The sequence below is a fragment of the Podarcis cretensis genome (assembly GCF_951804945.1).
Source record: "Podarcis cretensis genome assembly, chromosome: 9".
NCBI lineage: Eukaryota > Metazoa > Chordata > Lepidosauria > Squamata > Lacertidae > Podarcis > Podarcis cretensis.
The window spans coordinates 6560846-6576168 of NC_137178.1; the positions used below are offsets into that span (position 1 = coordinate 6560846).

A 15323-nucleotide genomic window follows, 5' to 3' on the forward strand; every position below is an offset into this window, starting at 1 on the left:
ATAGACAGATAATTATGAAATCATTGTGAGGTTTAATAAGTTAACTGTTTATATTCGGACAACTTTTCTGCTGTACTTTATTGGAAGGAGAAAAATAATCACTTACTTAATAACAATTTAAACAATTTATTTAACTAAAACAATAACATTATAGCATATGTATCCATGTTTGTTAACTGATGTGGTTAAACAATTTTTTTAAAAAACAACAACCTTAAGACTGAGTTTTAGCAACATGAAGAACTTAAAACAAATCCTTATTCCCTGATGAATAGCCTTTGGACTATAATGTCACTTAACTAGGAAACTATCTTTAGAAAGATTTTTCCTCCAAAAGCATTTTATTTTAAAAATCTAATTTAAATTAAAAAAAACACTGATTTTTTAATTTTGTTAAAAAATAATAATTTATTTTTATCCACCCTGTTTAGAATGGTGCACGAGAGGGAGGGGGTGCTGAATTTTGGTATCGCACGAGACGCCACTGAAATTTGGAACCTCGGGGTCCCCTACTGTAGCATGACGGCTCTGATCTTGGAAGGAGTACAAAGCCATTGCGATGACTAGTAGCCATTGACAAGCCGTATCCCCCCCTGAATTGGGCTAATACCCCTTTAAAGGCAGCCAGGAGGAGACAAAACGGGAGTCTCTTTTCTGCACTTTGCATCTGTTGGAAGTTACAGGAGAACAAGGAAAAAACTGAAAGGAAGGGAAACTTGGCCCGAAAACTGCAGACATGGCTCAAGAAGAATGGAAGATTGCCTGCTGAGGGTCTGAAGCGCCCTGCCCTTGCCTCTCTCCACCTGGCTTGGGGCGGGCTCCTCTTTTAAATTAATTTTTATCTGTGTTGTTTTAAATGAGACCATCTTGGCTGTTAGCCCTGCGCCCTGCCTGGCTGGCCCTTTCCCATCTGGCCTGGGAGAGTGGAGTGCGGACTGACTCCAGCTACAAAAGTTGAGGCTGTCGAACAGATTCTTGGGCTGGAGCATTGTTTATGGGGGGTTGAGAGAGCTTGTTGCTGTTATTGATATTATTGGCACCCAAATTTATCTGTTGATGGACGGCCGCCCTGACTCAGCCCACTGACCAGATGCTTGGAAGCTGCGGCTGGATGGCTGCCTGGGAGCCAGTTGAAGTTAAATCCTTCAAAGACAGAGGCCCTCTGGCTGGGTCGGTATGACATGGGGTTGGAGGCCAACTCCCATCTCTTGCGGGGGCTCAGTTAGTGCCAGCGCCTTCTGTCAAGAGCTTGGGTGTAACCTTCGACGCCTCCCTTTCCATGGAGCCACAGGAAAGGTGGCATTTTTCCATCTCCACCGTATTAAGCAGTTGGTCCCTTACCTTTCTCTCCCTGATCTGGCCACAGGGATCCATGCAACGGTCACCTCCAGGCTTGATTATTGTAACTCGCTCTACACGGGGCTGCCCTTGAAACTGACCCAGAAACTCCAGCAGGTGCAGAATGCCGCGGCGAGGCTCCTTATGGGGTCCTTGCCATGGGATCACATTCATCCAGTGCTTTACCAACTGCACTGGCTCCAGGTGGAGTACATGGTCAGGTTTAAGGTGCTGGTTTACAAATGACAACACTTTGGAGGTCCCAAGTCGCAAGGTGGTTAGATTGGTCTCATCTAGGGCCAGGGCCTTTTCAGTACTGGCCCCGACTTGGTGGAGCGCTTTGTCACAAGAGACTAGGGCCCTGAGGGACTTGACATCTTTCCACAGGGCCTGCAAGACAGAGCTGTTCTTCCTGGCCTTTGGTTTGGACTAAGTCTGACCCTTATGTTTCCCTCCCCTTATGGTTTTGATCTATGGGCTACTATTAAAACGAGGCTGCATTTTAAATTATATTTTAACCTGTATTTTAAATTGGTTTTTTCTTTTTTTATTGTAATTTTACTGGTGTTAGCTGCCCTGAGCCCGGCTCTGGCTGGGGAGGGCGGGGTATAAATAAAAATGTATTATTATTATTTATTATTGTTGTTGTATCTTTAGTCTTAGATCTCATGATTTACGTGGAAATGGTTTCCATTTGGTTGTGTACGTTTTGATGTGCTTTATTTATTGTTTATGACTTCTGCTATGTTTGTAATGATGTAAATCTTGTTGTGTTGTAAGCCGCCTTGAGCATAGTTTCAAGTATGGAAAGGCGGCAAACAAAATGAGGATGATGATGATGAAGACTGAAACGGATCCTTTTCAAAAACAAAAAGCCAAATTGACACTGCAAACAACCCAGATTTGAGGCATGCTTCCGAAGGAATAAGCAGCTGCAGAGGATCGGGGCTGGGGCGGGGGGGGGGTGTTCGAGAACACTTTGCTCAAGGTGGGGCAAAGGTGTGTTTTGTGTGTGCTCGGCCTGGTGTTTGCTCGCCTCAGTTGCCTAATCTTCCACATAATACACCCCTGCAGCCTTATCACTGCTCTTTTATGAAGTGGGCTGTGCCGGATTTATGTATAAGCCAAACAAGCTATAGCTTAGGGCCTTACTCTCTTGGGGGCCCCCCAAAAATGTAAAGGGAAAAAACCTGGATGTACATTTCCAAAATATAAGATAAAAAACCAATAAAATAAAACCTACATACAGCAACAGTGTTTTGTGTTGTGTTGGCTCCTATATGATGTACATATTTCACTTCTCCTACCTAGGCAGTTATATTTCCACAAGGCTCAATATTGATGCTTAATTGATGCGACAAAAAACAGCATAAAATACAGTATAAAACGTGAATAACAATAAATTCAGAATTCAAAAATCAATGTAGGGGGAAAATCCATCCCATAAGCATTAGATGATCATCAGTGCTAGCTGGCTGAATTAGTCCTATTTGGGCCAGCAAGGAGATCAGGGGAGAATTAGCTGTGGGATCCCAGAGCAGGTAATCATAAAAAGGGAAGGAAGGGGAATAAAAGATCAGGCTAAGTTCAAATTAAAGGCCAGTTCTGTCTTACAGAACCTGCGGAAGGAGGTTAAATCCTGCAGGGCCCTGGTCTCCTGGGACAGAGCATTCCACCAGGTCAGAGCCATCACTGAGAAGGCCCTGGCCCTGGTGGAGGATAGTCTGACTTCCTTAGGGCCTGGGGCCTCTAAACTATGGTTATTCATGGACCTTAAGGTCCACTGTTTCAGGTTCCAGACAACCAGAACATCCCACTTTGCTGCCACAACCTTCATGTTCCAGCAAACAACCCCTGTTTCTTTCCCAGCTTTCCCTGCAGGGGCACCCACTCTCTGCCGCTGAATCCGAGCAAACGTCAGCCGGGTTTTCCGCAAGTGGACATTTGCTCCAATTCCGCAGTAAAGAGCAGGTTTTCTCGGGGAAAGCACCGGGAGGCAACTGGAAAAGAGGTCTCAAGACACAGATCTTGGACACATGCTTTCTAGGCACGGAACAAGCGGGAGTGCAGGGGAGCCCTTGGTGCCGGATGGGCCAAGTGTTTTCGTCATCAGCCAAACACCACGCAAAGGAATACAGAGAAATCAAGAAGCACAACTCTGTCTGCAATTATGCAAAGGCTCTATTTAAAGACACGGACACTTGGTGGAATGTAAATGTCTTATTTTGTCATTGGGAAGCAAGATATAATTGCCTCCAAAGTTGTGTGAGGTGCATTTATGTTGCAGCACAGAGCTCCATCCTCGGGCAAGGTCTCCCACCCCATGCAAAACCTCTGGGTATAGGGCGGCGTACAAATTCAATAAATAATAAAAATAAAATGCAACAGGGAAGATAATACTAAGACTAAACTACATCGCCAGCCTGTCGTGAGGATTACCTAAAAGTGATGTTATGTATGGCACTCTGGAGTGCTCCATAAACACTAAGAATTATGATGGAGAAGTTTTGCAAAATCTAAATGAAAATATACTTGCAACATGCCCAGACATTGTTCGCGAAGCACAAATACTGCCTATACCCAGGAAATATCTAGGCATTAACTGCAAACAAAGTAAAGCATCTTTAATAACCGAATCCATTCAGCTGTTCTATGAACAGCAGGGATTTCCAGAGTCTGAGCAGATGAAGGAGTGATTTGAACACAAAACAAGGCAGAATTCTCACTAGGACACATTAACCCTTGGCAGTGTCCGTCCGCTCCCCTCAAAAAATAAACACCCTGCCTAATTATCGTCTTCTAACACAGGCCGTCAGGCGTTCTTCCCAAACGAGCCCCTGCCCCACCTTCTGAAACATGTTTTCTTTTCCCTTTTAAAAAAAGCTTCTTCAAATATGCTTTAAAAAGCCGAGAATGAAAGAAACACTCGGAAATGTACTCCGTTGCGACCTGTGGGATCGTTCTCTTCTGAGTCACATTCTTCAATATGCTCTTTAGGAGATAACGTTTAAATAAAGAGTGCCAAAATGCCCCAGGAGAAAGACCAGCCAAATATTTCTGCGACCATTTCAGAGATAATTTTGCCTTTGGCCAGAGGCAAGAGATTAAGAGGCTTTTAAAAAAAAAAACATCAACCAGATACCGACAAGAAAGCATATTTCCATGCATTACTGGCTGAAGAGTCAAAACTTTTCCAAGTTTTTCCTCTGCAAGGCAGCTGTTGAGAAAGGAGAGATTTAAAGTGGAAGAGGCTATATTCTTGACGGTTAATAGTTTAGAAGAAGAAAATAAATGACTGGAGGGTGGGATTTTGCCCTCTCTTATGCTGGCTGCGGCTGATCCAAAATATTTGGGAAGCAGCAGGCCAGAGAAGGCTGCCCTAATGCCAAGAGGCTGTGCAATAGCCCAGCCCACTTTTGCCATATGCACCGCCTACACAGCGTGATGTCATCACCACCACCCACGCTCTGATGTCATGCTCTGATGTCACCACCACCACCACACAGGGAAAGGTGGCTTCTGTTTATTACCAAGTTGCAAATCGTCTTAACAAGTCCTCCGACATCTCAACAATGAAACCGACAATTGAAGATTGAGCAACAGGATAATAAATGTAATCTGTTTGTTAGAAGGTCGGTGTTTCAATCAATCAACAGTTTAAATCAATAGTTCAATACTTGGCACCAGCGCAAGCACAGCTTCACACTTTTCACAGAATGATGTATTAAGAGGCTCAAAGTTAAACCCTGATTTGAGGAACGAACTCACATTCTGTAAGGTCTCAAGATGCTGATTCGAACCCCAATAACTGCTTTTCTGGATTAGATCAAGACCCATAGGAGACCAGTATCCTGCCTCCAACAGTGGTCAGCCGCTGACGTACTCAAAATGTCTCTTTTCCCCCTTCCTTGCCTCCGGTCCTGTCATCTGTCTCCCCCCACCTTGCAAACTGCCTCCATTCTTTTTCCTTGGCTCCCCTCAGCTTTGTATGTCAGCAAAGCTTCAGCCATTAAATGACTGTTGGGGTGGGTGGGGTGAAAGTCACAGAATCCCAGAATCGCAGAGTTGGAAGGGTCATCTATTCCAACCCCCTGCAACGAAGAAATCTCAACTTAAAGCATTCATGACAGGTGGCCATCCAAACTCTGCTGAGAAACCTCCATGGTTCACAGTCTGTTTCAGGGGAAGTTGACACACCTCTGCAGGAAAGACAGGACTGCTGGCCCATAAAGGAAGATCAAAAGGAGAGGGAGAAAGAAACCAAAACAGCTCAGCAGTGGCAGAGAGGAAAATTACAGCAGGGTGCAAGACCGGAAGAAGTAAGAAATACTGAAAGCCATATTGCTTGAACCACAACACAGAGAGACAACAACAGAGTCGGGGATGCCCGGGGCGAATGTTTGGGATACACACAGCCCTAACATTGATTTCCTGCAGTTGCTTTCAAAAATCCGGCTTGAGGTTCCATCGTGGTCAGCGCTGAACCCTGGAAACTTAGCTTATTATGCTAAAAAGATACCTGACAACTGAGTGTCAGCCACCTTCTGATTGGCATCTGACTGTCTCAGGAGACAACCTCTGAGTGCGCCTTTGGGGGTGAAGTCAAACTGTTGGAACTTGCAGCGCCTGCTGTGGCTGTAGAGACCAGACATGTTTTGTTGCAGCTGGGGCAGACAAAGGCGACCAGTTGTGTCGCTGCAGATGCACCAGGGAGTTCATTCTCTCTGCACTCCTCCCTGTGGTCATTCCTCCTCTGGTCACTGCCCGACTTGACTCTCTGCCTCCAGGCACCGCACAAGGGATTCTCACATGGCTGTTGTTGCTAGCCATGTTGCCATGTTTGCAGACATCTTTGAAACACAGAGTCGGTATGCCAACGGGCCTGGTGCCTGAAGCCAGCTCCCCATAAGAGCCCATCCTTCAGGATCCTGCCATCTTCTATTCTGCAGACATGACCAAGCCAGCGCAGATGTCGCTGAGACAGAAGTGTGAACATGCTGGACTTGGGAGAGCACATCTTTACTGGGGTCTCTGTGCTGCCGGTTGCTCCTGACAGTTCTAATCTGCCCACAACTCACTTCCATAAAGCTGCATGCTCAACATGTAAACCTGGTAGACCTTTATCTTGGAATTGGACGTTAGCATCGCATTCTCCCATGTCCTTTTGGAGATGCGAGCCGTCGCTGCCTTGCCAATCTGCTTGTCCAGCTCAGCATCCATGGAGATGAAGAGAAAATCATTGACTACCTCAAGCGTGTGGTCAACAATGCTGATGCATGGAAGGCCGGAGATGTCCTGATGGAGGTCTTTGTCAGGCTAACGGTGGGGCCAAATTCTATGCAGGCTTGGGCAAAACACCGTCTGTATTTCAAAATTCACATGCATCTGCTTAGCCCAAACCAGAGGAACTGGTACCTTCCTGGGAAAGGAGGCAACATCAACCTCAGAACCTAGCGGTTGGATCAAAACGCTTGAAAACACCCGTTAATGTCTGCATGCCTGCTTCTCTGCCATTTAGTATCCCATGTTAGATCTACATTAGGGGTGGACAACATGACACTCTTCAATATCTAGTTGGACTACAGCTCCCATCATCCCAAACCATTGGCCATTCTGGATGATGGGAGTTGGGAGCCCAGCGTTGGTCTGGCTCTGGCTACTGTAGGACCACCAGAGAGCCAGTGTGGTGTAGTGGTTAAGAGCGGTGCATTCGTAATCTGGTGAACCGGGTTAGATTCCCCGCTCCCCCACATGCAGCTGCTGGGTGACCTTGGGCCAGTTACACCTCTGAAGTCTCTCAGCCCCACTCACCTCACAGAGTGTTTGTTATGGGGGAGGAAGGAAAAGGAGAATGTTAGCTGCTTTGAGACTCCTTAGGCTAGTGATAAAGCGGGATATCAAATCCAAACTCTTCTTCTCCTCCAGAAGAAAAAGCAGAAGCGAATTAAATACATGCAAAAGCAAGCCTGCCCACCTGAAGGAAAGCAAATCACGGACACATAGGAAAGAAAACCACTACGCCACAAAAAAATCCCCAGCCAAATTCCAACCACATTTCCCATTCTCAGCCCTGGGGGAGAGTAAAGACAGACCCTACCTTTAGCTAAAACATTAAAAATAACATTCCTCGGTGAATATAGAAACCTGCAAATGAAGGAGGGATGTTCCTTAGAGGAGGCAAGACTCTACTCCAGAAAAGCTGAAGGCGTAACAAATTAATCTTTAAAAGTGTTACAGGACTCTGGGTTTGTTTCGCTGTCACAGATTAACATGGCTATCCCTTTAGAAAACAAAACGACGACGCAGGATCGGTGCAGTGACCCATCTTCAGCAAAGTGCCCCCTCCCCAGCTGCCTAAACAGTTTGGGTGGTATTTGACTAAGTTTTTAGAATTCAGAATAGGCCAATTGAAAGGAATGAACAAGTTAGGTCCATTGATTTCGATGGGTCTTCTCTGAATACAAGTTAGCTGAATACCACCCTTTGTTTTTGCAAAAAACTGGAAAGGAACAGCTGTTGCGCACAGGGAAGCACAGTTTTCCATGTAGGATTTCCTCAGGTTTTTAGCACCGGGCAGAGAGAGTGTCTCAAAACCCAAAAGAATTACGGGAGAAGGAAAAGATAAGAAATAAACTAAGGAAAGTCTAAGGAAAATCAGAGATGAAATGTACCTCGTTTGAACCGGCTTGAGACTTGTAATGTGAGGGTCATGGGTTCGAGTCTCACCTAGGTCAAAAGATTCTTGCATTGCAGGGGGGTTGGACTCGATGACCCTCGCGGTCCCTTCCAACTCTACAGTTCTGTGAAAAGGAAATAATTGTGCATGTGTTGTGTGTCGGTGTGCGACAGAGAGAGAGAGGGAGAGGGAGAGAGAGAGAGAGAGATTTGTTGGTTCCATGAAATGTCAAAACGCTGGCCAAGAATACACCACAAACGTTATTTAAAGAAGAAGGGGAAAGTTCAGAGAGGCTTAGATCCAGCTGGTAGCAATTTCTAAGTAACTATTTTTTAACTTGAGCAAAAGGGGTGTATGGGAGGAGAGGCAGCAGAGAGGCTTTAAGTCGGCTCACGTCCTAGGATATAATTTTTAGGTTTTCAGTGGGGGTTTGGGAGACTCCCCGGTTAAAAAGGCAACACGGCAACAACATGAGGTTTCAACATGGGGTTCATGTATGGGATTTCTGCCAGGGCGAAACGGCTGCCCAGAACAGAGCTAATAATATCTAATCCTCGATCATCCCAAGATGCTACGTTATGTTCCCACTGGTCGATGCCAAGACCCGGATCCTATTCTCTCCCTCAGAGGGAAGCAAGATGAGAGATTCTCAGCGTGGTTTCGCAAAACGCAGTGCCGGCAAGAACCGAGGGAAACGACGGAAGACGGACAAAGGGAGAGCTTCTTCACTCAGTGTCCAGTTAAATGAATTTTAGAAGCCAAAAGCCAGAATGAAAAATATAACTTGAGATCGGCCTGGCCCCCAAATGGCGACTAGGCATTTTGGTGACTGTAAGCCTGGTTTAAAGAGCTGTTTGGCACCTAGCTTATAAATCTGAGATAATAATAATAATAATAATAATAATAATAATAATAATAATAATAATTTATTTATATCCCGCCCTCCCCAGCCGAAGCCAGGCTCAGATCGGCTAACAACAATAAAAGTAACACAGCATTCTAAAATCAATTAATTCTAAAATCAATTCAGAATCAAATTAATGGCAACCATTGGGCTAGAGTTCTGTGAGGATTACAGAAGGAGGGGGTCAGGCTGTGCCCTGGCCAAAGGCCTGGTGGAACAGCTCTGTCTTGCAGGCCCTGCGGAAAGATGTCAAGTCCCGCAGGACCCTAGTCTCTTGTGGCAGAGCGGTCCACTGAATCGGGGCCACGGCCGAAAAAGCCCTGGCTCTGGTTGAGGCCAGCCTAACGTCCCTGTGGCCTGGGACCTCCAAGATGTTTTTCTTTGAAGATCGTAAGGTCCTCCGTGGGACATCCCAGGAGAGGCGGTCCAGTAGGTACGAGGGTCCTAGGCCCTACATTGGTACCTCTGGTTAAGAACTTAATTCGTTCCAGAGGTCCGTTCTTAACCTGAAACTGTTCTTAACCTGAGGCACCACTTTGGCTAATGGGGCCTCCCGCTGCCACCATGCAGCCGCTGTGCGATTTCTGTTCTCATCCTGAAGCAAAGTTCTTAACCCGAGGTACTATTTCTGGGTTAGCAGAGTCTGTAACCTGAAGCGTCTGTAACCTGAAGCATCTGTAACCCGAGGTACCACTGTATGGGGCTTTAAAGGTTAAAACCAGCACCTTAAACCTGATTCTGTACTCCACGGGAGCTAGTGCAGCTGGTATAGCACCGGGTGAATGTGATCCTGCGGCGAGGACCCTGTAAGGAGTCTCTCCGCAGCATTCTGCACCCGCTGGAGTTTCTGGGTCAGTCTCAAGGGCAGCCCCACATAGAGCGAGTTAGAACAATCAAGTCTGGAGGCGACCATCGCGTGGATCACAGTGGCCAGATCAGGGCGAGAGAGGTAAGGAGCCGACTGCTTAGCCAACTGCATTAAAACACACTTGGCCTGTGTGTGGTCCTTCTTTGTCCCCTCCCCGCCCCCCTTCCTGCCTTGACCACTCATGATCAGGAGGAGAGACTATGCAACCAGGACAGAAAAGTTACCCATTTATCAGCTGGCCGATTTGGAAACGGCGCTGTAAAAGTTGCAACACTGTCCGGCCGCACTGACGAAATGCAAATAGCGAGGGGGAGAGAGGAGGAGGGAGGGAGGGGACGCATTGACCAATGTCCTGCGCAGGCAGGGCACGACCATCTCCACCCCAAACCTCTGAATGACAAGTTCACCAAAAGGCTATCTCCAGGGCAACTTTGGCCATGTTGGAAGCTGGGTTTGCATCACGCTCTGCGTTTGCGTTCATCTACCTCCAACACCTCCCAAAATGCACGCACAGCAAACCCAACAGCTGATCAATTTAAGGCCACAGTCACGCGGTGCATTTAAAGCACTATGATGTCACTATAACAACAACAACAACAACAACAACAACAACAATTTATTATTTATACGCCACCCATCTGGCTGGGTTTCCCCAGCCACTCTGGGCGGCTCCCAAAAGAATATTAAAAACACAATAAAACATCAAACATTAAAAACTTCCCTAAACAGGGCTGCCTTCAGATGCCTTCTAAAAGTCTGGTAGTTGTTTTTCTCTTTGACATCTGGTGGGAGGGCGTTCCACAGGGCAGGTGCCACTACCGAGAAGGCCCTCTGCCTGGTTCCCCGTAACTTCGCTTCCTGCAGTGAGGGAACCGCCAGAAGGCCCTTGGCGCTGGACCTCAGTGTCCGGGCTGAATGATGGGGGTGAAGACGCTCCTTCAGGTATACAGGGCTGAGGCCGTTTAGGGCTTTAAAGGTCAGCACCAACACTTTTAATTGTGCTCGGAAACATACTGGGAGCCAAAGTAGGTCTTTCAGGACCTGTGTTACGTGGTCTCAGCGGCAGAGAAGCGAAGTTACAGGAGCATATAGGAGTCACCAAAATAGAGGAAATGTTTATGCTCTACAGGATATTTGTGTCATGAATTTTGTTAGAAAGTTACAAACAGCTCTTAATTAATCATAAATAAATAAAAAATACTGAGTAAGAAATGGAACAGAGCCAGGCTTCACTGCCTTTTTTTTTTTTTTTTTGCACATTATTAGACATTTTGGAAAGCTATTTCAATGCTGAGAGGTGCAATCCCAGACCCACTTCTATGGGAGTAAGCCCCACTGAATTCTGTAAGACTTAACTTTTGAGCAGACAAAGTTAGGGTTGCGTTGCTTATCTCTGTGCAACAAGCCTTAATGGTTCAAAAGTTTCAATATTTCAGACATTACAAAAAGACCCTTCTGAAACAGAGACTACAAACTTGAATCTCCCCTTTCCCCCAAGGATACCACACATTTCCCCTTTTATTCTTACAACAACCCCGCTGAGGTAGGTTAGAATGAGAGATAGTCTTTGGTCCATTATCGCCCAGTGAGAGTAAGAGTAAGAGTAAGATCGCAGAGTAGGATTTGAACCTGAGTCTCCCTGGTCCTAGTCTGATACTCTAACCACTGCAGCACACTGCTTCACTTCCATGGGACAGAAATGCTGAATCATCTGGGCCAGGAATAGCCACACTGTTTCCACATGCTTCGTGGTTGAAAACGGCACATCCATTGCAACAAATATTCACATTGTTAGGGGTATTTTTATTGCTCCTCTTTGCAGTATTTATCGTATTACAATCTGAATTCTGTGGAAGTTGAACGGTAATGCAATATATAATAAAAGCAACAGAAATACAATTAAAAATCCCACAGCACCTAGCACAGCGGTGCATTACAAAAAAATCCCTTTAAGTGGTCCCTTTAAGAGACCCTTAGCAATTTCCAAGTGGTCCGTGGAGGAAAAAAGTTTGGGTACTAGTGATGGAATACCTCTTCCTTGAACAGCTCTAAACATGCTTTATCTACAAATAAATTCCTACTTGATTTATTTGCTCAGGCAATGCAAGCTGAAGAGCCGGTGATGAAAATAAAACGGACTATTCAAGAACAACTGACTGCATGCAAGCGGTCAGCTTCACCGTGGCAGTGAAAAAACATAGAGATGCACTTTCCCGGAATAAGAGTGAATTTGAATATGTTTGTCTGTTTAAACGCTGCTGAAACCGCCTGTGACCCAAGTGCGGTCGTAATGGCCATTATTTACACAATAAACTAATATGGATCTTGAAAATCAAAGAGATGTAATGCTTAACGGTGGTTTGTTTTCCGTAACGGTTGAGGGCTATGCCTGAATACCTAAACCAGGGATGGAGAGCTCTTTTCAGTTAGAATCGTAGAATTGGAAGGGACCCCAAGAGGTATCTAGTCCAACCCCCTGCAATATCCACGGGCCACATTCCCTTTCTGGGCAATTCTCTGGGGGCCACATGCCAAGAGTGGGCGGGGCCAGAGGAAAAGTGGGTGGAGCCACAGGTCTTAATTCTACCTTTGTACAGCAGGCTACTGTACAGTGGGGAATAAAGGGTGTTAGAGGTGGGGTAGCAACTCTGGTGACGGGCACATCATGCGCCTTCTGGGGTAGTTTGTCTGACTTTGATGCCCACCCTGCACTCAGCTCTCACCTGTGGCTCCTGGAAGCTGCCAGCATGACACAGCAGCCACACCTACGGAACGGCTTTGACTGGCCAGCTAAACCAGGTGAGGGTAGCTGATGGGTCTCAAACCCTTGGCGAGCTAGGGAATTCACCTGCATGCAAAGACAGGGTCCTGGGGGGTTGACTAGATGAGACCAAGAATGGGTCCATTGGTCAAGAAGGCGGTTTCTGCATATCCCATAGAAAGAAGTGAGGGGCAGATGGGGAACTACCAACTTGGGGAGGTAGCCCATCTAGGTGAAGGAAAACTCCCACCCTAAACCTCAGCTGCCTTGAAGGACATCTTCAGGAGAAGAAAAGGCTGAGGAGTAAGCCCTACACAAATCTGGAGTCCCTAAGGCGGTTGGATGGCGCCTTGTACGTCTCCTTCCAGCAACTCCTGGTGTCAAATGCATTGCTCTGCTTTCCTTTGGACCCAGTCAGTGAGGCTGAGAGGGGGGCCTTGTCTTCTGGGCAGCCCGGGATTTCCATGTACACTGCCCAGGCTTGCACCCCGGGGAAGTCACTTCGGTGCTGTTAATGAAGTATAGTCATACCTCGGGTTGAATATGCTTCAGGATGAGCACTTTCGGGTTGCGCTCCATGGCTACCCAGAAGTAACAGAGCACGTTACTTCCGGGTTTCGCCGCTTGCGCATGTGCAGACGGTTAAAATGACATGATGGGCATGCGTAGAAGCGGCGAGCCGCAACCCGCGCACGTGCAGGTTGCATTTGCTTCAGGATGCGAACGGGGTTCCAGAACGGATCCCGTTCGCATCCTGAGGTACCACTGTACAGTGGACACTCGGGTTGCAAACGTGATCCGTGCGGGATGCATGTTCGCAACCCACAGCGGCACGTCTGCGCATGCACAGGTAGCGATTCAGCACTTCTGCCGAAACCCAGAAATAACCTGTTCTGGTACTTCCAGGTTTCGGCGGGTCCATAACCCGAAAAAACGCAAGCTGAAGTGTCTGTAACTCGAGGTATGACTGTAATTCGATTTCACCCCTTGAAGCTCACCCCATTGTCTCTTGAGATGGATGGATGCCAGCAACAGCAATAGGCTAGTTCCTATAAACACCCCTCTCCACACAAGGAATCACAGAATTGCAAAGTTGGAAGGGACCACAGGGTCATCTAGTCCAACCCTCCTGCAATGCAGAAATCTTTCACCCAATGTAGGTTTCAAATCCACGGCCCTTAGGATAAGAGTCTTGTGTTTTACAGAAGAGCTATTAGTAAGAGTTTGAAGGCATGTTCCAGACAGGAAAAAGAAACTCAAGAGTGAGAGGCAGGGCTGGCGAGGGGTGTGGCCTGCAGAGAGCCCTGGGGGCCAGATAGGAATGCCTGGAGGGCCACAGTTGGCCCACGAACCACCCAGGACCTGAACCATAGTTCAGAATTGGTCAGAAAGCAGGATTTGAAGCCATGCTCTGCCATTACCAAGGGTAAATGTTCCATCTGCCCAGGAAAAGGTATTTAATCATGCATTCTAGCTTTGCAATGTGGAGCGGAATCAACAAACTCTGACTCTACTCCTCTCCCACTCTGTCCCTTGAAGGTTTCACTTTTCCCTTTCTTTGTTTTCTGGCGATTGGTGGGAAAGGAAGAGATCAAACAGTCATATCCAGTGTTTTGCTTTCATTTATCGCAGGCCTGCTGGGGAACGGCACCGCTTGTGCCATTCAGAAGAAGTCAGGATTGACAGGAATACTTAATACCGGGCAAGGAAAACTTCCCGCTTGCTCTGCGTGATCCGCAGAAGGTCACCACTCTTGCAAGCTGGGGGCTTACGTAATTTGCAATTTCCTTGGTACACCCTCTTCGGTGTGGGAGGAACCGAACAAATTAATTTGGGTCTCTTCGTACAAAGGGATGGGAGTATTGATTTTAAACTGCTAGAATCACTTCTGCTCATCCTTGGAACTGACAGGAGATTATATAACATACAGGAAGACGAATGAAACCAAGAAGACTTGCTGTTCTTTCTACAGGGTCAGCAGCGTATGGGGGAACGGTATGAAGTAACCTCATCTGAGAGAGAGGGACTGGTCTCAAAAGACTCTGCAGTCTAGAAACGGCTTGGTTTATTAAACAATGGCTTGGTGTTATGAGAAAACCCTCCCCAGTGGCTGAACTAGGAACCTTGGCTAGTTTTAACTATGGCTTGGCATTATGTGCACACACAGCATCCTTCCTTAACTATGGTTTGTTTGGCTAACTCAGCTTGGATGCTCTCCTGACTACAAAGGCATGAGCAGCAACAAAACAAAACTTTGGAGAAGGTGAGCCATGGTTTATTTGATCATCTGTAGGACAAACCGTGGATTAGAGTCACAGTCAAACCTCGGTTCCCGAACACCTCTGTTTTGGAACGTTTCGGCTCCTGAAGGCCGAAAACCCGGAAGTAAATGCTCCGGTTTTCGGAAGCCGAATGTCTGATGCGGCTTCCGCTTGCGCACAGGAAGCTCCTGCAGCCAATCGGAAGTCACGCCTCAGTTGCTGAACATTTCGGAAGCCGAATGGGCTTCCGGAACGGATTACGTCCAACACCCGAGGTTTGACTGTATGCATTAAGCCGGCCAACATGCTAGACCAGGGTGTCTCAAACTTACGTCTGTTTTTGGACTACAACTCCCATCATTCCTGACCATCCCTGGTCCTGCTAGCCAGGGATGACGGGAGTTGTAGTCCAAAAACAGCTGGAGACCCAAGTTTGGGAAAGCCCTGGGTGAGACAACAAGGAGAGGGGAAAATAAATGCTGTAAGGATTGAATGTACACAAATGCATGCTTTTT

The 15323-nt window shown here is 46.8% G+C and overlaps 1 protein-coding gene across 6 annotated transcripts in view; it reads right to left on the minus strand.

Annotated features, from left to right (window-relative positions):
• Window positions 1–15323, minus strand: part of RNF24 (ring finger protein 24) — a 78057-nt gene that overhangs the window by 24313 nt on the left and 38421 nt on the right. Inside the window, exon 2 of one of the 6 annotated variants that reach the window (XM_079991242.1) lies at window positions 8010–8138. The exons of 4 other annotated variants lie outside the window; for them this stretch is intronic. In XM_079991242.1, coding sequence (XP_079847368.1) covers window positions 8010–8086 — 77 coding nt within the window. In that variant the 5' untranslated portion in view covers window positions 8087–8138. Of the gene's footprint in view, window positions 1–8009; window positions 8139–15323 lie in introns of those variants that run through there. One more of the 6 variants, XM_079991247.1, reaches the window with a different exon arrangement.